The sequence below is a fragment of the Pinus tabuliformis genome, chromosome X, assembly GCF_031772625.1.
Source record: "Pinus tabuliformis cultivar Carrire ecotype Pingquan chromosome X, CPIR1, whole genome shotgun sequence".
NCBI lineage: Eukaryota > Viridiplantae > Streptophyta > Pinopsida > Pinales > Pinaceae > Pinus > Pinus tabuliformis.
The window spans coordinates 156,671,854-156,696,763 of NC_142308.1; the positions used below are offsets into that span (position 1 = coordinate 156,671,854).

Below are 24,910 nucleotides of genomic sequence, written 5' to 3' on the forward strand. Positions count from 1 at the left end.
TGTTGTACACTTGACATATGTGGAATTGTTTTGGGAAGTCCATGCTTGTATGACCAAAAAGCCATATTTTATTGTCATGAGAACAAATATCATATTTTTAAAGATGGAATTTGAGTATATTGTTAGAGCACATCGCAAGAAGATGAACTTATCTCTTGTGAGTGCTGGTCAAATGAAAAGATGTTGATTTGGGGTAGCATCAAATGTCCTCTAGCCACGAAATTTGGTGGAGAGGTTGGGGCACATGAGATCTACAATACCTAGAAAGGGTTTGGGCAGATTCTAAATAGTTCAAGATATATTAAAATAATTAATATTTTTAATGGAGTCCCTAAGTCTCAACTTAGGGAAATTAAAATATCAATGTGGATTAATATAAAACTATGTTAGAATGGTCCGAAAGACATGGATCAAGCCAGATCTAATCTTAGCCGTTGATTAGGGACTTAATCTCGGCCGTTGATATGTCAACGAGAAAAGTATAAGAGGACGCTTGAGGGTCACTTGGAGAGTACACAAGAGTGATCAATCATTATATTCTCTAGAGTGGGGTTTGCTAAGAGAGATAGAATCAATGATTGGAGTTGCAGCTGAGGGGCATTGAGTACAGAGAGACAGAGAGGCAATGATAGTGCCAGGAGAGCAACCCAGTAGCCAGGGAGAGTGATGCAGTAGCAACCAGGGCTCACGCAGAGGCAGCCAGGAGCTGCTCAATGCTTCAGAGAGGCCAGCGTTGCTGACGTAGAGGGCTAGAAGGTTGACGCAGGGCCTCCTAAGGCTGATGCAAACCCATTTAGGGTGATGCAGGGCTAGCGCTGGGTAGAGAGAGGCTAACACAGTCTAGAAAGGCAGACACTGGAGTTTCTAGGGAAGATTGGAGCTAAGGAGCTGCCAGAAGGTTTATCCAAGGTTTTAGCCGGGACATTTGTCTCAAATTGAGAGGTATTACTACCAAGGAAATTCTTTGTTGGGTAGGCTAGATTTGACACCCAGATTGTACTCTGATATTGCTTAATAAGAAAACCCTCAGATAGCTACATCAATTTTCTCGCATTGGCTTTTCCCGGGGACATTGGTCCAAAAATAACGGTGTCATTTGGTGTGTTTGTTTATGTTTCCTTTAGTTGTTGATCTGTAATATGTTGAGCATGCACTAGTGTTTATTTTCAGTAATTACATTGTAAATAAATTATTAAGTAACATAACAAGTAGGTAGGAATAAATCAGATAAAGTGCACGGAGGGTTTCTAACTAGTAGACTTAGAAACTTCAACATGGTATCAGAGCGTGATTGCAGATCACAGGAGGACTGACGACATCAGCCAAGCGGAGCAACAGCAGCAGAAAACAGCTGTCCCGAGGTGACAGAAGTTGTTTCTAGTAAAGCAACAACAAGGGAAGGGTGTCGTAGTGCCTGCGTCATAAAGGTTGAGCCAGGAAGAGGCAGCGCAGAGGCTAATGAAGGCAAAGGGTGTCTCACGCAGAGCCACACAGAAGCTAGGAGGGATGACGCAGTTGGCTGAGGAGGACGGGTTGCTGGTGTCGGGATTGCGTAGAGCCTAGGAGCTCTCACCTTTAGGTTGTTGGGGTTTAGAAGGTTATGGGAATATTGCAGAGTGGAGCTGATGAGGTACTGTAGTTAGAACAGTACCTGACAGGGCAAGGCCAAGAGGAGGGAGTTGCTACCAAGGGTTTCTAGCCAAGAAACCCGGATCAGTGGTGCACTTGCATAGACGATCAGAGTAGGGGGCATCTCGATATCGACAAAAGGATTTCTAAGAGGGAAATCGAGACTTAGAGGTAGTCAGATTGAGAACTTCTAGGAGGGAAGTAGAAGAGCATCATGGCACTACATGGAGTAAGAGACTAGGATAGGCTGGATGGAGCATCGAACTTCGCAGTCTGGAAGGCAATAATCTTATTTGTACTTGACAGAATTCATGTCAAGAACTTCTCATTGAAGATTATAGCTATCCCAGTCAACCCAAATGATAACGACAAGTACGAGGAGGCAATGGCGAGGGCGAAGAGCATCATCCTTGATGGGGTCAAGGACCATGTAGTACCACACATTACCGAGAAGGAAATGGCATATGAGATGTGGGAGGCCCTCAAGAAATTGTACGAGCACACTTATGTGCAGAGAAGAATGTTACTTGAGAATCAACTGAGGTCGTATCAGATGAAGAAGGGAGAACCAATTGACACATTCCTCGGAGGATTGAACGAGATACGAGATTAGTTGACTTCTATAGAAGCCACACTAGATCAGGAATTGATGGTGAGGACGACCCTGAATGTAGTCTCAGAAGACTGGGAGGTATTTATCCAGAGTATACTGGGCAGAGGGACACTTCCACCTTGGGATGATATGTGGGTTGCTCTTCACCAAGAAGAGATCAAACGACAACCGAATATGGGTAACAACAGCAAGGGGATCAAAGTCAAGTAGGAGGAGGAAGATGTTGCCCTAACATCTGAGGGAAAGCAGGAAAAACGAAAGGATAAGGATCTCTCCAAGATCAAGTGCTTCCATTGTGGGGAGCTGGGTAATTATGCGACCCAGTGTCCAAGGAAGAAGAGTAAGGGAGAGTCTTCTGAGACTAAGGCAGCGCCAACAAGGGTAGAGAAGTAAGTGTTGACAAACGATGACTATGCCATGAGTGCACATGCACCACTTGAGCGGAAGTGGGGAGACATCGAGTTGTAGTTAGGCGGACTACAGGTGATGAGGGGCAGGATCCTCAAGGTACCCAACCTCTTAGATTAGACCTTGCTACGAGATCCCCGAAGAGAAGTAGCAGGACTGGCTGAGTCAAGTAGAGATGGATGCAGATGAAGCAGCAGAGAGTGCTACAATGCAGGAGTCCTGAGACAACGCAAGGCTAGTAGCTGCAATAGTGCGAGAGGCACGAGAGTGTTGCACCGGTGCAGGATGGCATAGAGAGGTGTGCAACAGTGTGAGATGCAGGGAGTTGTTGCAGCAACGCAAAGGTCAGAGAGGGAGCACTTGTCAACGACAGAGGGAGCTTCAACATCAGGAGGGTCTCTAGCCCAATAGGGAGGTCATAATTGGGAGATTTGTTACTTACTTCTCAGTAACTGAGTTGCAGTGCAACAATGGGTAGCACGATGTAGCATGATGAGAGGAGTTGCAGTGTGGATGCAATGTTGGGAGAAAGGACCAACAACAACACAGATGCAGAGGGAGCTGTCGTACAAATGCAGCAGTGGTAGTGGCAAAACCATGGGCAGCAGTATAGGATACAACAGTGCAGAGGATGGTGGGAAGCAAGCCTGGCATCAGCACAGGGGCTGATGCTGGATGATTAGAGTAATACTCAGTGAGGAGTATTGTTAGAGCATAGTCCTCGCTAAAAGGGAGTGTTGATTTGGGGTAGCATCGGATGTGCTCTAGCCACGAAATTTGGCGGAGAGGTTGGGGCACATGAGATCTCCAATACCCAGAAAGGGTTTGGGCAGATTCTAAACAGTTCAGGATATATTAAAATAATTAATATTTTTAATGGAGTCCCTAAGTCTAAACTTAGGGAAATTAAAATATTAATGTGGATTAATATAAATCTGTGTTAGAATGGTCCAGAAGACATGGATCAAGTCAGATCTAATCTTAGTTGTTGATTAGGGACTTAATCTCGGCCGTTGATATGTCAACGAGAAAAGTATAAGAGGAGGCTTGAGGGTCACTTGGAGAGTACACCAGAGTGATTAGTCATTCTATTCTCTAGAGCGGGGTTTGCTAAGAGAGATAGAATCAGTGATCGAAGTTGCAACTGAGGGGCATTGAGTACAAAGAGATAGAGAGGCAGAGATAGTGTCGGGAGAGCAACGTAGTACTCGGGAAGAGTGATGCAGTAGCAACCAGGGCTCACGCAGGGCCACGCAGAGGTAGCTGGGAGGTGCACAATGCTTCAGAGAGGCCAACGTTGCTAACGCATAGGGCCAAAAGGCTGACGCAGGGCCTCCTGAGGCTGGTGCAGGCCCATTCAGGGTGACACAGGGCCAATGCTGGGCAAAGAGAGGTTGACGTAGTCCAGAAAGGCAGACGTTGGGGTTTTTGGTGTAGATTGGAGCTAAGGAGCTGCCGGAAGGTTTATCCGGGGTTTTAGCTGGGACATTTGTCTCAAACTGAGAGGTATTAATGCCAAGGAAATTCTCTGTTGGGTAGGCCAGATTTGGCACCAAGATTGTACTCTGATATTTCTTAATAAGAAAACCCTTAGATAGCTACACCAGTTTTCCCGCATTGGGTTTTTCCGGGGACATTGGTCCAAAAATAACGGTTTCATTTGGTGTGATTGTTTCTGTTTCCTTCAGTTGTTGATCTGTAATATGTTGAGCATGCACTAGTGTTTATTTTCAGTATTTACATTGTAAATAACTTGTTAAGTAACGAAACAAGTAGGTAGGAATAAATCAGATAAAGTGCATGGAGGGCTTCTAACTAGTAGACTTAGAAACTTCAACAAAAGGCTTGTAAATGCTAGTAAGAATTTTGTATTGTTGATGATTAAACCCAAAGATACTGTTGAATCTGAAGCCTTCCAAGGATGTGATACAAAACTCAAGCATTATTTGGTTGAAGTTGTTAACACTTATGATAAGATGTTTCAGGGACCTGAAGGGTTGCCTCCTAAAAGAGGAATCCAACATGACGTTCAATTTTAGCAGGATGTACCTATGCCAAACATTGGTATGTACAAAATGTTAGTTTTGGAGAATGCAGATACCAAGAAGCAAATTCAAAAGCTGCTTAACAAAGGGGTTAGTAGACCAATTACATCTTCTTGTGGGTCTCCTATTATCTTGGTTCCAAAGAATGATGGTACATGGCACATGTGTGTGGAATTTAGAGCTTTGAACAAAATCATGATAATTAATCGTTATCCTCTTCGTCATATTGATGATTTGCTAGACCAATTAAAATATGTGGTCTATTTCACCAAGTTGGACTTTATAAGTAGTTATCATCAGATCAGGATTGCTAAAGGTGATTTTTGGAAGACTGCTTTCAAGACAAAACAAGGATTATTTGAACGGTTAGTTATGCCATTTGGGCTTTGCAATGTAATTTCAACATTCACGAGAGTTATGAATGATGTGTTGAGACCATTCCTTGAGGATTTTACCATAGTCTACTTAGATGATATTATGATTTTCACTAAGACTCGTGAAGAGCATGTGAAGCATGTTATGCAAGTTCTAGATGTCCTGAAAAGAGAAAAGTTGTATTTGAAGATGTCTAAGTGTGAATTTGGGAAAACCTCTTTGGTTTATTTGGGTCATATTGTAGGAGGGGGTGAATTGAAGATTAATCCCTGAAAATTTGAAGTCATTGTGAACTGGCCTAAACTCGATAATGTAACAAAAGTTAGGAGCTTTTTGGGAGAAATCCAATATTGGAGAAAGTTTATTGCTAACTTCTCATCTATTGCAGCTCCACTACATGTTTTGAAAAGTGTGAAACAGGTCTTTTAGTGGGGAGGCAAGCAACAAAAAGCCTTCAATACATTGAAAGAGGAAATCAATACAACGCTAGTCCTTGCGCTTCCAGATCTTAAGCAACCATTTGAGGTTCAAACCAATGCAAGTGATTATGCCACATGAGCAGTTTTGATGCAACATGCTAATCCTATTTGTTATCATTCTGAAACCTTTACGAGTGTAGTAATTAACTATCCAACTTATGATAAAGAGTTGTATGGTTTGGTACAAAACGTGAATAAATGGAAGCATTATTTGATGGATAAAGAAATGATTATTCATAGTGACAATCAAACTTTGAAATGTTTACAATCACAAGTCAAGCTACAACAAATAAGACATTTCAGATGGATGGGATTTCTACAACAATTCCATTTGGTGATCAGGTACAAGAAAGGTATAAACCACAAAGTTGTTGATATGTTGTCAAAGCCTGTTGTTAATGCATCTGTCATTCTTTAGCATAACCCAATAATGCATGAAAGTTATATTGAATAGTATGCTCAAGATGACGATTTTAAAGATGTTTTGCAATTTTGATTCAAGGCAATCATGTTGAAGAGTTAGATTATCATGTTCATGATAAGTTGTCATATCATCTTGGCAAGTTGTGTATTCCACGGGGTGAAAAAGTCAATGTCATAAGGGAAGCCCATACTTCTCTTATTGTTGTTCACTTTGGTGTAGGCAAAACAATTGCACAATTATAGAGGTATTGTTATTGGCCTCGTATGAATGAAAGTGTTTCAAGATATGTAAGAGGATGTTCCATGTGTGTTACCAACAAGCCTAACAATAGAAAGTTGGGTTTGCATAATTTACTACCTATTCCTTCTCGTCCTTGGGAAAGTATTTCCATGGATTTTGTTGAAGGAATACATATGTCTAAGAAAGGTCATGATTTTTTATATGTTGTTATGGATCGTTTAAGTAAAATGTGTGTTTTGATGCCTTGTAAGAAGAAAGTTACATCTGAACAAATCACAAAGATATTCTTCCAAAATGTATGGGTACACTTTGGGTTTCCCACTTATATTATTTCTGATTGAAATTCTTGATTTGTCAGCAAATTTTGGTTAAGTTTATGGGGACTCATGGACACCAAGTTGAAGAAGAGCACATCATTTCATCCACAAACCGATGGGCAGATAGAAGTGGTAAACAAAACAACAGTACATCTCCTTTGTGGATACTGCAACAAGCATTCCAAGCTTTGGGATGAACACTTACATTACATCCAACATGCCTACAATAAAGCCAAGCATTCTTCGACTCAGTTATCTCCATTCGAAGCATGTTTAAGATATTTACCAAAATCTCCCTTAAATTTTATCTTTGGGAAAGATGTTGTGGTGGATGGACACAATGATATAGACAAAGCCAAACGCTTTATTGAAAAGATTCAATTGGTGCATCAGATGGTACATGAACCATTAGAGAAGATTCAAGCCAAGTACAAGGCAAGACATGACAAGCATCGTGTTGACCACAACTTCCAGGTGGGAGATTAAGTTTGGCTATATATCAGCAAGGAAAGACTCCAAGGTGAAGGTAAAAAGCTCAAGCCAATCAAATATGGTCCTTTTAAAATCTTGGAGAAGATTGGTAATAATGCATTTCGATTAGATTTACCACCATATATGCAAATTTACTTTGTTGTAAATGTGGAAAACTTGAGATTATATGAGCCTCCTATGATTGAAGATCAAGGAGAGAATGTTCAGATTCCAACCATAGAATATTTCTCTCCTGAATACTTAGAAGAATTGCAGCAAGATACTATCCTTGACAGGAGGATAAGGACTTCACGCAGAGGCAATGTGGAGTACCTTCGTGTGGGGCTCAAGGGAACTAATCTAAGTAAGGCCAGGTGGATTGAGAGCAGAAGGGTGAGGGAGTTGGACCCTCACCTACTTGCTAACTGAAAACAACATTTTGATGGTCCAAAAGCTTCTAATGGAGAGGAATGATCAAGGGGATTAAGAGAATGCTCAAAATTAAAAGTGTTTGAAATTACTCGAAACCAGCGCTAGATCATAGTGCTCATCATCCTAAATCCAATGCCGCTTGAATCGCCTCAAACCAACATCGTATGCTAAATTTATCGCGTTATGAAGTTTTAGCCAAACAACTAAAAAGTCAAGCAATAGGGTTGACTAGATTGTTGACTAGGCATACCGTATGCTGATGTCAACATCTGACTGGACATGAACAGTGGATGGTATGGACTAATCCTGTGCCGCCATGTGGCAGTACTATACTAGGTTAGGTGGCGCAATTTTATTAGTTGGAAGGGTTATGAAGTGGGCCAATGATGAGGTGCCATGTGGCCAAGTGGGAGGGTGCCACGTGGCCCTCAGTGATTGGTCAATTTTTTTGTATAAAGGTTGAAGGGCCTCTGTGGGGTTTGACCCCTAGACCTCCAACGGACCAACCTCCAACCTTACTGCTACACCACACAATATTTCTTAATATATATGCGACCCCAGTTTGATTTAATTTTGATTTAACAAGGAGCTGTTGACGTAATGGGGGAAGGGGATAGGGTACTTGGCCCCAACACCAAGTCATATGCAATCATGTTACCAAAGTGGAGGAGCCATAATGGAGGGTGTGGGTGGATAGGCCGTGGCCCTCGGTTCACGGTGGTAGATGTGACCATCAACTAGGGTTTAGGACAGATGGGATGGTGCGTGGTGCCCAACCCAAGACATATGGAAACCACACGACCAGTACCCACCAGAGCGGAAGGCTAAGCCGGCGGGGGTGGGCAGTTAGCCCAACCCCCCGACCATATGGCATTTAATGTGATCCTGATCCGACGCTAAGGGTTATCGACGCTTTTAACTAGGTGACAATTTGCACCTTTTCGACAGGAATCCCGCTAACACCAAGCGAAATTATCGCTCGGCGGTTGGAAGAAAGACTGAATTCGTAGAATGGATAGCCATAAATGCAGATTTGCAGGACATATAATAGAGCCTGGTTCCAAGAAGCATATCTTGCTTAGTTTTTAACCTTTTTGAGCTCAAGAAGAGTCTAGATAGGGGTTTTTGAACATTCTAAATCCATTGGTAACACTAATTTTGCAATTTGAGCATTTTAAATTGTTGTAATTTCAGATTTGAGCATATGATTGAAGAGGCCCAACATTGGAAGCTGGATTTGGAGATGTAGCCAAGAAGAGGTTAACTCCATTATCAAATTGTTGAGTTTTGTTGTTGTTTATGGTTCATTTTTCTCTGTTTTATTTATGCAAACTAAACTAAAAACACTAAGTTTATGTGCTTTTGCAACTTGATCCATTGCCCACAAGACATAAAATTACTTGTAAACTTTGTATGAAACCTTCATGTTTTTAATTTCAGATCACCCCCCCACCTAAGCACTCTTTGCCTACACTCAGGCTCAAATGGATAAAGTTCCAGTCCAAAGTCACTCTGAAGGAATGAGTCCTAATTGTAGTACATAGATTCAAGCATTGAATCCGACCCCAATTTCACTTAAAATTTAATGAACATGATTCAATATAACATCTCAAGTTTTTTTCTTCTTGTACTAATGTTATGCAAACAAAATTAATAACATAATAAAAATAAAAATAATCCTACTTTAAACTTCAACTTACCGGTGATTTTTGAGCTCTAGGTTTATGAGAACGGTATGCAAACAAAATTAATAAATTAATAAAAAAAAATAACCCTACTTTAAACTTCAAGTTAAGTGGTTTTTGAGCTCTAAGTTTTTGAGAACCTTTGGTATTGACCCATGGAATTCATGTAGAATATAACATATTTAAAAGGAAACAAACTCTTATCAATTATATTCTTAATATTAATTTTTTTTTTCCGGGGAAAATAGAGTTCGTAATTTCTATTAAAAATAATAGCGATTACATGTTGTAGATGCCAAGGCATATGCAGAAGTGTGGCAGTAGCCACTTACAATATCCAATACTTCAGAGAAGTATGCAGTAAAGCCCTCAGAGAGGGCATCCATAAAAAGGGTGTGTAAACCCCAACAGGCGTATACGCCAAACCTTACAAGCTAATAAAACAGTAAATAAAACAAGAGCTTCTGTGTATGTGCAGATGTGGCTCAAAAGGCAGTCCAAAGACAGTGGGGAGAGGCACGAAATGGGAGGTCACCTCCGCCATCCCCTCAACTCTCCACCAAAATCCGTAGAAGCCAGTGAAAGAGAGCCACCCAAATACCCCGAGAAGCCAGAAAAAAACAAAACCAAATCAGCAACAACCATAGACGAGCGGCACGATTGGATGCAGAGACAGACTCTGCATCACTGAACCCTCAACACTCCCCATAGCTGCATTGGTGACAGGCAGAGGACCAAAAATGTACCCAGCCATCAGCACAGGGGCCCAAACAAGTCCCGGAACGAGCTGAGGCGGGTCAGTTCCGGGGGCAGAGGTGACTAGGGCAGCCACCTCGCCCCATGAAGTAGATCAGAAGCCCAAAAAACCTTAGGCCCCACCTGCGGCGCAGAACAAGTCGCAAGGCCGAAAACCCCTGATGAACCTCAAGGCAGAATGACTGACGGTGAGCAGAGAGCCGCCGATGCACCAGTGAACGCCGCCGCCGCTTAGCCTAAAGCCCGAGTCGAAAGGAAACCGCGCGAGAGAGATGGGGGGGCCGAGGACAAGATCACTCCGCCGAAACTGGTCGCAGAAACTTCAGTAGCCTGAGTTCCTCAGCAGCTAGGCACCAGGTCGAGCCCTCGCACAGAAATCAGTCTAAGTAGCCCCACGGCCGCAGGCACAGGCCGCAGCCAGAGCCGAGCAAAACCCTAGTTCGCCGCCCAAGTTCTTCTTCTTCTTAATATTAATTATATTGAAAATGAAATAAATAAATAAAATTATTGATATAAATATAAATATTATAGTAAGTAAATGATATTAATAAAAATATTATTGTATGAATTCATGCAAAATGTAACCTATTTAAAAGGAGACAAACTCTTATCAATTATATTAATATTAATTATATTGAAAATGAAATAAATGATCAGATTTATTGATATAAATATTAATATTATAACAAGTAAATGATATTAATAAGAATATTGTTGTATGCTAAAATTTTTTAGGTAATAATTTGTTGACGCCTTTAAAACTATCAAGTATAGTTTATAATCTAGATAAGATGAAAAATTAAATCATGATATTAGATTATATAAAACAATGATATAAATATCATTAATTCTAACTACTACTTTTTATTTATTTATTAATAAAAATATGCATTAGTAGATTTAGCAATGAAATCGCTGTGCGGAAGTGGGTCCCTTGTCCCACAAACAAACAAGGAGTCTTATACACCAATTTGGTGTTTGGTGTTTGGGTTGACTGTGACTTTAAAAATAAATATTATTATTATTAAAAACATTATAATAAATCAAATCTCTCCTAACCCTTCTAAATATATTCTAACTCCAAACCTATTAAGTGACCATAGATATCAAATCTCTCATGATAATTATGAACATCTAAAATAAAATAACATAATTACATTCGTCCTTAATTATTTTTTAAATATAATTTCATTTAATATTAAAACGAAAATAAATATATATTAATTTCGTTTTATAAACATAACCAGACACATCTGCCATCTAACGACATTGGAAATGCGTGTAAATACTCAAAAGAATGAGACACACAAAACTGCTCCTTTTATTTTATTTTTTTGTTTTTATTATTAATAAAATGGCGACCGCCATGCGCCTGCACTGGATTAAAATTAAAGTCGCTATAATCTGGCCCGTTCCCGCAATGTTTCAATTGTGTGTTGTCGATAATACTTCGTTGGTTTTCTGATGATACTTATGTTTTTGCACTATTTGGATGTCACCGAGTGGAGGGATTGCAGGTGTGTTTTGTCGAAGGGAAATGGTATATTGTGACACTCAGCTGTGGTTTTGTTCTCAAGACACCATTCCGACCACCCCTCCTCCTCCTCTGGGAAGCCACTGCAGGCAATTACATTGCTCCATCGGAACTGTGGGTTCCTTAAACTGAACTGTGCTCTTGAAATTTGTCAGGCAAATTGCTTGATGGATCATCACTATGCAGAAATACTAGACAATATGTCTCTTCTGGGAAATCCCCTCGATGGATCCTCTGTTGAAATGGGCAGCAGCAATGCTGTCTATGAGTGCCTTGAGAAGGATGATGGTGGTGACATTCGCAATGCGGAGGAGAATAATATACAGATAGTAATTCGGGCAGAAAATGGGCTTTATGTTGACGATGGTGATCACGCGGTCGAGGGCTCTCGCTTGAAGAGGAAGAGGAGAAGAGGCCCTCGGCTATGGAGAGAGAAGTGGCAGAAAATGCATCCATGGGCCTTCACCAGAAATGTTGATGGCGAAGAACGGATGTTTTGCACTGTGTGTGAAGCACATGGGCATACAGCTACAAGGAATGCATTCAGGAAGCAGGGGAGCACTAATTTTCAACAGAGTGCACTTGCTACTCATGCAAACAGTTCTGCTCACAAGACTGCTATTGGGACTCAAAAGGCCCGTGCTGAAGCAGGGTAAGTAGAGTTTTCTTCCATAGAGCAGACTTTCCTTGCCTTAGTTAAGTGCCAGGTCTGAGGAGTGACTATTTCACCATAATCATCCGTCTAAATAATAACAGGAATGACGACAGCTTCTATAACTATAAAATCTCCTTCCCTTTTGCTTCACAGCCTCTTTGAAACTCATGCCTTTCAATGTGGCGGATCACAGCTGGAATGTATTTTGATAGACTGCTAAATACCTCGGCAACCTCCACATCAGTGAATTAACACCCAATTGGCCGTTTATAGCATTTTTTTTTTGCAAAAAATACTTCTCATAGAGTATCTTTGTCTAAGCTCCCCTGCTACGAGGGGCGTATCTGCACTGTCACAGTCATCCAGGATTTGCACCTGGTCTTATCTGCACCCATTCAGGGAGTTTGAACCAAAGTCTTTGCTCTAATGGAAGCCCAATCACCTCGTTGCTTGCCACTTAACCACGCACCTGTGCACAAAAAGTTACGTATCTTTTCTGTTTTACTATTTTGTATATTCGGATTAGGGAATTGGCAACTGGCAGAATATCACCCATGAGACCCAGGGTCAATTCCTTTGTACTGCCACTATAACTCTCAATTTTCACATTCAGAGTCCTCAATCAGGCAATGAGGTTAAACAGGATTTGATCCGAGTGGTCGGCATTCACACCGTTAGTCCTTACCACTCAGTCTACCCCTCACATGCTATGTCTCTTTTCTGTTGTTTGTCTTAAATTAATATCTCTTTCCGTGGGACCATCTTCATAGACTAAATATGTGTCCTAAAAGTCCATCAACTCCGTGAGTGAACCAACACCCTATTTGCCATTTATAAGTTTTTCTCTGTACTTCATGCTTTTTTCTGAAATTTAAGTTTCTTTCTACGGGACCATGTTCACACACTAAATACATGGCTTAATACTCCATCGACCTCATCAGTGAACCAACATCTTCTTTGCCATTTATAGGATTTTCTCTGAAATTCATGGTTATTTTTTTTTTTTATTCTATGAGACCATTTTCATTCATTATTAGGATTTTGTCTGAAATTCCTATTTCTCTCTGCGAGACCAGTTTAATACACTAAAAATGGGACTCATTGCTGCAAAAGCTACAGAAAATAGGCGACTTTATGAGTTTTCAGTGATCCAAATCTAAGATAAGAACTCGTAGAAAAAATAGCATGTTATTGGTAAAACAAAAAAAACTTTGATTTGACATGTCATTTCTTTTCAGGTTCAACTGTCCAGAATATTATACCATTCATGCATAACTCATCTCCCACGACTAAAACCCATAGGAAGAAATAGCGTGTTATTGGAAAAAATAAAGAAATTGTGATTTGAAATGTCGTTTTTTTTCAGGCAACTGTCTAGAATATTATGTCATCCATGCATAACTCATCTCCCATGAGCATTAGTCAATGACAAATGTTACCCACCAAAAATGGGAAACCCCATAGGAGCTTTGGACAGCTAGCTAGCCAGCAGCCCTACATTTGCTCAGTATACGATGATATTACACATTCCTCTGCCATTTGCACCAGTCAAACACCTCTCACCACTTGGCATTCCTCTTGAAGAAAGGTGGGTCATCACCTGGCATGTACTTTAACCATTTTATAATCATGTGCTTTTACTTAATGTTTTGGACATTCTAACATGGACTGACCTTGACTGTAAACTTGTTCTCTCAACTTACCAGGGGGGTTGGTCTTTTTTTTGATCCTAGTCCAGTGGGACCTCCTTTGAGGCCTTAGGGTTATAGGAGAGACACTACTTGGGAAACTTGGATTAGAGGAGTGTGTGCATAACCACTCCATACTTACCACTCTTCACCATTCCCCTGATTTCATGTTCTTTCTTCGGGTTTGCTGTCATTGGTTCATTGGGATTAATACCCTCATATACTCATACTTGAGTCTGGGTTGGAAACTTTGCCTTGGAGGTTGATGCAATTACAAGAAAGGAAAAACCATACAATGGCCACAATGAAGAAAAATTAAAATTAAAATGCAAAAGATGGTGTGTGGGCAAAAACCTAGCATGAGCTTTACTCCCCTCATTAGCCATTACTCGGTTCCTGAGCACTAGATGCTCCATCACATAATAAAGGAACCCTTGTATGTCCCAACCCTGATGAGTGAGAAATTGACTCATCCTTAAAGGGTAAATCAATGTTATATCATTAAAAACAAGCTTGGACACCTAAGCTATGCTCCTCATCAAAGCATAGTAAAAAAGAAGTAAAAGGCGCACCAAAAGAATGGAAAAAGCAGGCCAAGGAAAGTGGTAACTCATGCCTCCACTATGTCTCCCTCCATACATCTATACACTCAGCATGATAGGCCTCCATCAACTAATTCCATGACAATCACACCTTGCCATGAAGCATTTCTCCTCTGTTGCCATGTTATCATAGACACCTATGAATTGAAGGGTTGACCTAGGACATGTCACTTATGATTTGAAGGGTTGACCTAGGACATGTCACCTCCCTTGGAAGCACCTAGTAGGGTTGACCATCTAGCCATCTCTAACAAGGTAGGGAACACTTTTATGGAACTTGATCTAGTTAGATATTTGAAGGTGATCCTAGTTTGAATTATTATTACGTCCTTAACAATTAAGTATGGTCCACCATGATGCATATATGGTCACTACCCCTAATGATTGGTAACTTTCACTTGATTTTCAGATGGTTTTGCCAGGTGGCCTTTCATATAACAACAAAGGCCTTGAGGGCACATTTCATGCCTCCACTACACATGATGCCCAAGTCGTACCTCACTTTCAGAGAGCAGTAATGACCTTGCAGATGTAGCATTGCCCCTTCAGAGCAGAGCGTTGGGCATTTTGATTATTCCAATAGTTGATTGACACCTTAGAGCACTCCCCCATGTTGAAAGGTTGAGCTCCTTGTGCTTGGTGTTGGAGATTCTTGATGATGTACCCAACTGAGTGAACCTAGCATGCCTCTATGCTAGCCTTGACATTGTTTGATAGGTATGACTTGATCTAGAGTCCAAATGATGATGGTCATCCTCAATGAGAAGGGAGGGCTTGTACTACCACTTGGAGCCCCAGGGCTAGAGAGAGATCATGCAACATCATACTTGTAGCCCCCTTGAAGATGACACAGGGCACCCAGAGCATGGTTTTGACACATGGAGCAATTTTGAGGGATGTCTTGAGGGCTTCCCCTTAGGGATGGAGTTGATTATTATGATGGGACACCCACCTAGCCCATTTCATGCACTTCATAGCATTTATTGACCAAAAGTGCATGATGTCATGCTCGAGGAGAGTTTGACCCACATGTGTGGGTGGTTGTGGCTTATTTTTATTATTGTGAGTTATGAGGTTGGCTGGTAACCCTTTATCTTGATTCATACTCAAAATTAAACTTGTTACAAAGATGCTAGGCTAATATTAGTGAGTGATAGACCTCATATATATTGAGGATCACTCACTTGACATTTTTTTGTCATCATACTTGGATTTTGACCTCTTCTTGAAAGCTCAACTTAGCCTTTGTTGAACTTGCTACGTGTGGAGATGCAAGTTTTATGGTGCTCTTGCTATTGGAGATTGGATTTTATGTCTTGTAGATGTATTTTTAGGAATGAAAGAAGGTTTTTTCATGGAAGAATTGTGAGTTCATTGCAGATTTTTCATTGTTTTACATGTGATTAATTATTGCTAGGGTTTTTCTATGCGCCATGTTTAAATGCAAATTGTTTATGGAAAATCTTGGATAATTTTTACATGTTGAATGTTTCTTCCTTGAAATTGATAAGAGACCTCCTAGTGAGTGTTACTCCTCTTTCAACAGGGGTACTCCAAAACTTTTTGGCCACACTGTATAAGCCCAAAGGATGTGCCTTATAGCCTTGTAAAGCCATGTGGGTGTTTGTTGTTGTGAAAGTGACTCCTAGATCCCTGTTGGTGTGGATGGCCATGGCTATTATTGGTATTGTTTCTTCCGCCTGGTGGGTGGTAACTCCCTGCCTTGATGGATATTTTTATATCTTGGGATGGTGTGCGAGTATCATGGAATAGGCATTGCTAAGAATCATGGTTTAAGGGAGCACTTGTGTCAATAAAGCCTTGTAAGGGTGATCACCATATGTACTTTTCCCTAACGTTATCTCTTCTAATCCCGGTGCACCCCCTACCCCACATGTGCCATGTGTCTTATGTATTTTGCACTCTCCTTTGGCCTTGGTTTTGCATCCTAATAGTCTCATAGTTCCCAATGCATTTGTGTCTCCCGAGGCATCATGCTACAAGTTTTGAGGCAAAGAAGGTGTCCATTTGATTCTCTATGCCTAGATGAACCACTTGTCTTTCAAAGCAATTAAAATGCCCTCACAAAACTCTAGTTACAACAGTGGACCCAATTTTGGGGCAAAGGGGCTTTCCATGTGGCATTGCAAGCAACATAATTTGAAGCTCAGTGATGAAGTGGACAAAGAAGATGCGGCAAGAAGGTGACTTGTACAAGTCAAATCAGCACAACACTCTAGCCAAGGTGGCATCTTCAAGCACTTGTACACCACATGGGGCATGATCTAATTCTCTTTTGGGGCTGTTTTGATGGAGTAAAGAAGGATCATGAGAGAAGTAATGGAACATTGGAGCTTGAGTGTGCAAATTGGAGCCCCCAAGACTAATTACCAAGCATAAAGTCTAAATTACTCCAAGAAAGGGTCAATATCTGCTTAATCACGCTGGCTGTTAGCAGTTGAAGCAAGCTTAGCAAGCTTAATTCATCAAATAAGGCAAGAAAGGCCCCTCCAAGCTAGATGTTGAGGTAATAAGTGAGCAAGCCCTAAAGGGCTAAAGCAAGTAAAACAAGGTTAATTGAAGGTCAAAGAACAAACATTATCAAGCAATTAAGGCAGCCGTTGGATGGATTGAAGGCAAAGTAAGGAGGCAAAGTCCCTCTCGAGGCAAGGAATAGCTCGTTGCAAGCAATGTCAAGGAAACATGTTGGTGAAGTAAAGCCCCTAAGGGAATTTCAAGCATCTAGAAGTAAATTTCAGGTCTATTTTCAAGCCAGATTTACCCTACTACAACTAGCTGTCTATAATTAAGGATTTCGAGTTTTCAATTTTGATGCCGAAGGGTCAAGCAAGCAAGACAATGTAAGGATAAGTCTTCCTCAAGTCAATTTTGAAGATTCCAAGCAAGGAAAAGTGGCATTTCAAGAAAAAACAATCCAAATTCAAGCAAGAAGAAGTCACCCAAGGAAGTCGTTCACTTATCCCTAGCAACCAACCATACCTTAACTCGTTTGAAGGTCAAAGATTGTGAAAAATTGATAAAAAGCTCGCTTATTGCAATCAACTAATAATTATCCAATGTTTTTAATTACGAGCAAAATGATTTTATTGCAAATATTGAATAAAAACACGATCACAATATTCACCCTAAAAACAAATTGTGGAAATTTTGAGAAAAACCAATCACAAAATAGACAACAATATTTTGGACAAAATGTCCCTGGGAAAGCCCCATAGGGAAGACCAGTTCTTCAGATCTGAGGATTTTATTATTATCTTCAACAAATTCTACAATTGATAAATATTACAATAATACTTTCCAAACCCCAACAAAATATTTCTTCACCTCCACAAATTAATCTAACCTCTGGAAGGCTGATACCTCCCTTTGCAACCTAACATGTCCTCACATTGGCAAATACAAATTGTACGAACCATTTGATGCTTAAGGCCTGGATGGAAGCAACCTCTCGACTCTTCTAGAAACTCGTGTGGCCCTCCTGGCAATCTCATATTGTTTCTTGGCAAATGCAACCTCCACAAGAAATCTCGACCTTTCTCAGAGAAATCACAACCCTCCTAGAACCCTCATGACCTCAATAACTCGGCCTCTGTGTCTGCAGAAGAACTTTGAGGAGCATTTCTCCTCCAGATCTAAAAAACGGGAAGAATATTAAAGAAAGAAAATCCCTCAAAATTATTTACTGCTTCAACTGTTGTTGAAACTCACTGGTGTCAAAATCAATAACCATGATCATGATCTCCAAGGTTGCCCATTGATTTCCTTTATAATCTCTTGTTGAGAAATCAATGGGCAAGATCTAGATCTGAAATGATCTAATCGATGGCTAAGATCACTTAGAAACTTTTCTAGAAGTCTCTAAAGGACAATCAACCATGTCTCCATTATTACTAATTAATTAATCTACTTCCCTAAGTTAAAACTCAAGAAAATAATTGATATTGATTAATTAAGACATTTTCGTTCAAAAGAACAACTTGATCTTGGAGAGATATTTTCTGGTCTTGTGTTCTTAACATCATTGACACCACTAGAGGCTAAAGCACTTGTCTGAGCTGCATCAACCAACACTCCCTCTTAGCGAGGAAGGTGTTCTACGTTGTACACCATTGTGCTCCGTGCTCGCATCTAGAACACCTGTCACCCCATGACTCCTTCCACTATGCCACAACTTTCCTGGACTGCTGCTACAAGCTATGAGTGCAAACTCATCCTCTAGTCGACTAGAAAGCTCATCTGTGACTGCCACTGTATGCTTCTCACCCTTCTTGTCACCTTTCTTCTTGTGCGGCCAAGTAATGGCCAAACTCATGACAACCATAGCACTTGATCTTCAACATGTCCTTTTCCTCCTTGGAGTTGGACCCTTTACTGGATCCCTTCTTTGCTTTTCCCTTGCTCACAAGAGCAACATTCTCACTGTCATCTCCCTTCTGCTCGGAACTGTTGCTAGTACCACTGTTGCCTTTCACAAGGCTCAGTCGAAGCTCCTCTTGTGTGAAGTCTGTTGATTTTGGGTAGCATCGGATGTGCTCTAGCTCTGAAATTTTGTGGAGGGACTAGAACACATGAGATCTCCAGAACCCAGAAATATTTTGGAGAAATTACACCCGGATAAGGAGTTATTAAAATAATTAATATTTTTAATGAGTTCCTAAGTCTAAACTTAGGAAAATGAAAATATTAATGTATATTAATAAAAATATGGGTGAGAAGGTTCTAAGTAACGACGATCAAGCCTGTTTTAATCTTATCAGTTCATTAGAGATTAGATCACGACCATTGATTCATTAATAGGAAAAGTATAAGAGGAGGTTTGAGGGTCAGTTGGAGACACACCAAGAGATCAAGGAATTCGATTTTTTTGGGGCGTGGTTTGCTGAGAAAGTCGAGCTAAGTGATTTGAGTTGCAGTGAGAGGGGCAGTTCAGCAGAGGGACTGCAGTCCAAGGCTGAGGATACATAGCAGAGAGGCAGTAGCAGCACCAGGAGAGACAACATAGCTCCAGAGAGGGTGACGTAGAAGCTAGAGGGTTTGACACAGTCCCTTAGAGGAAGCGTTGGGATTTTCTGTGGGGCAGAGAGAGCAGCAGTTCAGCATATCGATTTCTGAGCAAGGGAGGCTCACTGGGAGGGCGACGCAGTTCTAGCGCAGAGCTTGGAGCAGCCATTACTGCCAGCACTGGGAACAACATTGTCATATGTGGGGTTTGATCACCAAGTTGCTGGAATTGCCAAAATATTTGTCTGCGGATAGACGTACTTCTGTCGGGTTTATTCTTTGTTGGCTGAACTGGATTTGGCACCCTAGTTGTATTAAGAAATCTGCTTAATAATACAAACCCTCTATATGCTGCACCGATTTTCCTGGGGACGATTGTCCAAAAATAACGGTGTCCCTTGTGTGATTGTCTCAGTTTATTTCAGTTCACGATCTGTATGTATGTGTAGGCTACAATAGTGTTTTCATCGCTGTTTAAGTAATTAAATAACTTGTTGAATGTAAAGAACAAGTAGGAGATGATAAACCAGTGATTGCAATAGGATTTCTGCTATATAGATTAAGAAATTCTCACAAAGTCGTTGCACAAGTGGTCCCAGGTAGGAAAATCAAATCTTCCACTAACCACTTGCACGAAAACATCCCACTGCTTCTGAAACCCATTCAAGGTTGTTCTCACAAGCTCTTCATCATCGACCTTCTCTCCAATGGCTACTAGCTCATCTTTGACTGTCCTGATGCAAGTGAGATAACTGATAACGTTCTCTCCCTTATTTTGTCTGGTGCTTCTAAGCTTCTCTCTTAGGTCCATTTTCCGATTTATATTTTTATCTTGGAAAAGTTTTTTGATGGTATCCTTATCTTCTTGGCAGTATTTTCTTTCGCTAAATATGGAACAATGTGGTCCTTGACCCCATCTAGAATAATATGCCTGGCCTTGGCATCATCTTTCTGGTACTCATGCAACATGATAGGATCTGTTGGTACAACAATATGTGCTGTAGCAAACTCCTTCAGTCCATGCTCTTCTAAAATAAGAAGGCACTGAACTTTCCAGACACCAAAGTTAGATGTGCCACCCAACTTATATTGATCCCTTAATCTTGTTGAAGCCATTATTGAAGCCTTGAGAGAAAATAAAAATAAATATCTCTTCTACCAGCCAACAAAAGTATCTGAAAAACCTCATGCTCTCCCTTTGCAAGTGATCTCGGCTTCTTTGAGAATTTTTGGCTCTCCTGGAAAATAATACAACCCTCCAGGAGTATTTCAGCCCTTAACACGACCTCAATACCCAAACCGTGCGGCTAGATCTAGGCAACCCGACCCTCTAGAAACCTCACTACTTGATTGAAAATTGCGGCCTCTCCTGCAGAAAATATCACTAGTAAAATTCCTCTAAGTGAATCTAGATCAAACTGAAGAAATTGATCTGGGTATTAAATCCTTGGCTTTCCTCTTCCAAACTCCTGTGCTAATCTACTCTGGTAAACCTTGACGCTTCACACCTGCTTTCATACCATAAACCTTGACGCTTCACACCTGCTTTCATACCACGTGAAAAATCGATAAAACTATTGCTTATTGCAATCAACTAGTAATTATCCAATGTATTTAATTCTAAGAAAAATTATTTTATTGAAAATACTGAATAAAAACACGATTGCAATATTGACCAAAAAATAAATTGCGAAAACTCTGAGAAAAGATAATCACAAAATGGACAACAATATTTTGGACAAAATTTCCTTGGAACAACCGTGAAGGGAAAATCATTTCTTCAGATTTGAGGATTTTATTATTATCTTCAACAAATTTTGCAATTGATAAATATTACAATACTGCTTGCCAAACCCCAACAAAGCTTCGACAAAATTATTTTTTCACCTCCACATGTCGATTTGACCCCTAGAAGGCTCACGACCTCCTTATGCAACTTGACACGACCTCACACTGGAAAATACAGACTGTACGACCTCACATGTGCGGCTCCTAGACCCTCTAATGCTCACGACCTAGATGGAATCAACCTCTCGGCTCTTCTAGCAACTTGTATGACCCTCTTGCAATCTCGTATGATCTCCTCTTGGAAAATACAACGTCCATAAGAAATATCAGCTTCTTAAAGAAAACATGATCCTCCTGGAACCCTCACAGCCTCAATAATTCGACCACCTCATCTGCAGATGAACTCTGGGAGAATTCCTCCTCCAGATCTTGGAAATTGTAAAAATAGTGATGAAAGAAAAACCCCTAAAAATATTCACTGATTTAACTACTGCTGAAACCTTCATTGTTGTCAAACTCAATATCCATGATCATGATCTCCAAGGCTGCCCATCAATTTCCTTAAAATCTCTTGCTGAGAATCAACGACTAAGATCTAGATCTGAAATGTTTTAATCGGTGGCTAAGATCACTTAATTTTTTTTCAGAAGTCCTAAAGGAAAATCATCCATGTCTCAATTATTACTAATTAATTAATCTATTTCCCTAAGTTAAAACTTAGTAAAATAATTAAAACTGATTAATTAATTTAATTAAGACATTTTCATTCAAAAGACTAACTTGAGCATAAAGATATTTTCTGCTCTTGTGTTCCTAGCCTCATTGACACCACCAAAGACTAGAACACTTGTCCAAGCTACATCAATCAACAAAGATGGGTCAAATAAAGTCGTTGTACCACAAGAGAACTGATTTTTCAAGCAAGCTAGCCATGGAGACACGATTGCAATGTTTGGTCAATAGAGGTCAAAATGTTTGGCCTCTTTGTTGTAGCATGATTGCCTCTTTTGGGCTTTATCCAATACTAAGTTGTAGGAAATGTTTCTAAGGGGTCTGTTTCCGGCCGAAAACGAAAGGGAAACGAGGAAACTCGTACTATACGGCCTGGGAACTCGTTTCTGTCCGTATTGGCCCGTTTCACGCTGGGGAAACATGGCCAGTCAGTCGAAAACGAGTTTCCAGTTAACACTTGACATTTTCTTTTATTTTTATTTTTTCGATTCTAATTTTTTATTGGGTAACTAAAATATCTTCTGGATGCTTCTAGATGCCTCTCTCAAGTTATAAAAAAGAGATTTTTTTTGAGTGGGGCAGCCTAATGTTCAAGCCGATGGCACTAGGGTTGATATGCAGTTCATGGTAATGTTAAATTCTTAAAGTAAAAGTGACATTCTCTTTTATCTTTCATTTTCATCCTTTTACTTAAATTTTTAACATTACCATGAAATGACTCAGGATGTTTGACGGTGGTTTCGCCCTCATTGGATTTCATATGGAGAAAGTAGATTTTAGATCTCACTCAAAATCTAGCAGACTTATTTGTTTTTCAAGATTTCAGGATTGGGGGGATTGCAATGTTTCCATTGGATTTTGTCATGTACTAGGGTATGGAATTTGTATTTAATTAAGAGAACAAAACCCTCTATGCAAGGGAGATTCCCAATAATCAAGAGCACCTAGGGTACTAGGGTATGGAACTTGTATTTAATTAAAAGCACTAAGGTTGTTCGACTATGTAGGAGGAGACTCCCAATCAAGCACGAGACAAGAAATTAGAAATTTCTCGTGGCTGATTTTGGATAATGCTATTTTCATTATGTGATCATTCATGAGTAAATGTGATGTAAACTTAGAGACTTATAGTTTATGCATTGACAATTGACAATTTAATCATAACCTAATAAATTAGAATGTATCATGTATGGTTTATGATTGCACATATTTCTTAAATGTCCTAATATATATATATATATATATATATATATATATATATATATATATATTGTGTTTCCTCATTTCCAAAATTTGGGGGGGCGGGGGGCGCACGTTTCGTACTCGTTCCCTTTTCAGAAACTCATACTCGTTTCCCCGTATCGTGCAACTTAGATCCAATGTAAAATTTGAAAAATAATTTTCTTAACTTAACTTTTAAGCTTTTGTGGATGGCAAGTTATGTATTTTGTGGGAGACTAAGGAGGATATTTTGAAGAGCCTTATTTATAAATATAGGCCTTATCCTCCTTGGAAAATCATTGTGAACTTGTTGAGCTATCTAATACAATGTGAATTTTTTCATGAGACAAAAGTGTTTACATGTGAATTCTCTTCTTTTGTTTGGTTGATCAAATATTTTTCAAAGAAAATTTTTGGAGCAACATGAAGTTACTGCAAAACTAAGTTAATTGATTGAAGGAGCCTTGGAAGAAGAGATCTAGGGTTCACCTCACACTTTCTCTTAATTCATTCAAGGTATTGTTGTTCTCTTTTGGGACACGATTCATTCTCCCCTCTAGAGTTAAATAACCTTATCGTCAATAATTGTTGATTGCTTGGTTGGGGGATTCTCTTCTTGGAAGGCCCTCTTAGTGGAATTTTGGTTTTATTACTTGTCTTGTTTTGGATGCTAGGGTTGTATCCGTGGTGTTCCACCTAGTGTTTCAAAACTTCAAGCATTGAGATGCCAAATCAAGAGAGGACATATTTCCTTGCCCTTTATTTTTGTGGAAAAAGGATTATATCCTTATTCCAACAACTTGCAATCATTTTATTTACGAAAATTTAAATCTCAAATTTTCTTGAATTTTTTTTTGTATGTTTGTAATTAGTTTTGAATATAAAAACCCTAAAAGATCATATACCTTAAAAAATGATTCCTTATAAAAAAATTCAAAAAATACTTTAATAGTGGATATCTTCACTCAATTGTGGTTTATATTGCATTTATTGATTACATCATTGGTAAAATTACCACAAAATTTGCAATTTAGGGAAGCCCTAAGATGTAAAGTTGTTTGAACCCTCTTATCTCGAAAGTTCCCTGCAAATCTCAGAGGATGTATTCAATTGGACCTATCATACACCACTATCCTTGCAACTGAAGGTGGTAAGGTTAGATTATACTGAGAAGTTGAAAGAAGTCATCATGTTGAAAACCCAAGGAGGCCTGATGGTGTGGAGATCCAAGATCATCCTACATAATACAATTTAGTAATGAGTAACCTTTTTGAGCCTATACAGAACAAACCCAAGGTTCCAAATCATCACACTTCATGAACAAAAGGGGAAAGAGGAAGAGTTTTGATGAGAGTATGCCATATGACCTTAAAGACGTTCATTAGCCTAAGAGAACCAGGATTTAACAAGAAACATCAGATAAGCAGCCAATGGATCCACTTGTTAGCAAGCAAGCCACAGGGATGACATATGATGCCATAGGGCATCCTTTGCATTGTATCTCTAACCCTACTCCCTTAGATAAGTTTCATTTATGTTATTAGAATATAATTTTATTTTTGTCATTAGATAGTTTTCATTTCAACATTTATGTTTTGTGTTGTTAAGTTTCATTGTTAGAATAGGATTTCTATTTCAATAGATGATATATGATGACTTTGATTTAGAGTGGATATCTGCCTAATGTTTTTTTGTTTTCTTGGATACAAGACTCTGGATTCTCACTTTCCTTCAACGAAGCAATGTGTCCCCATGGAGAGCCATATGTTGACCATGTACATATTAACAGTCCGA

At 39.8% G+C, this 24,910-nt stretch overlaps 1 protein-coding gene across 1 annotated transcript in view; it reads left to right on the forward strand.

Annotated features, from left to right (window-relative positions):
- The first annotated feature begins 11,261 nt into the window (after positions 1-11,261).
- LOC149138930 (uncharacterized) overlaps positions 11,262-24,910 on the forward strand; it is a 44,364-nt gene continuing 30,715 nt past the window's right edge. Inside the window, exon 1 of the mRNA XM_089450530.1 lies at positions 11,262-12,060. Coding sequence (XP_089306656.1) covers positions 11,576-12,060 — 485 coding nt within the window. The 5' untranslated portion in view covers positions 11,262-11,575. The remainder of the gene's footprint in view (positions 12,061-24,910) is intronic.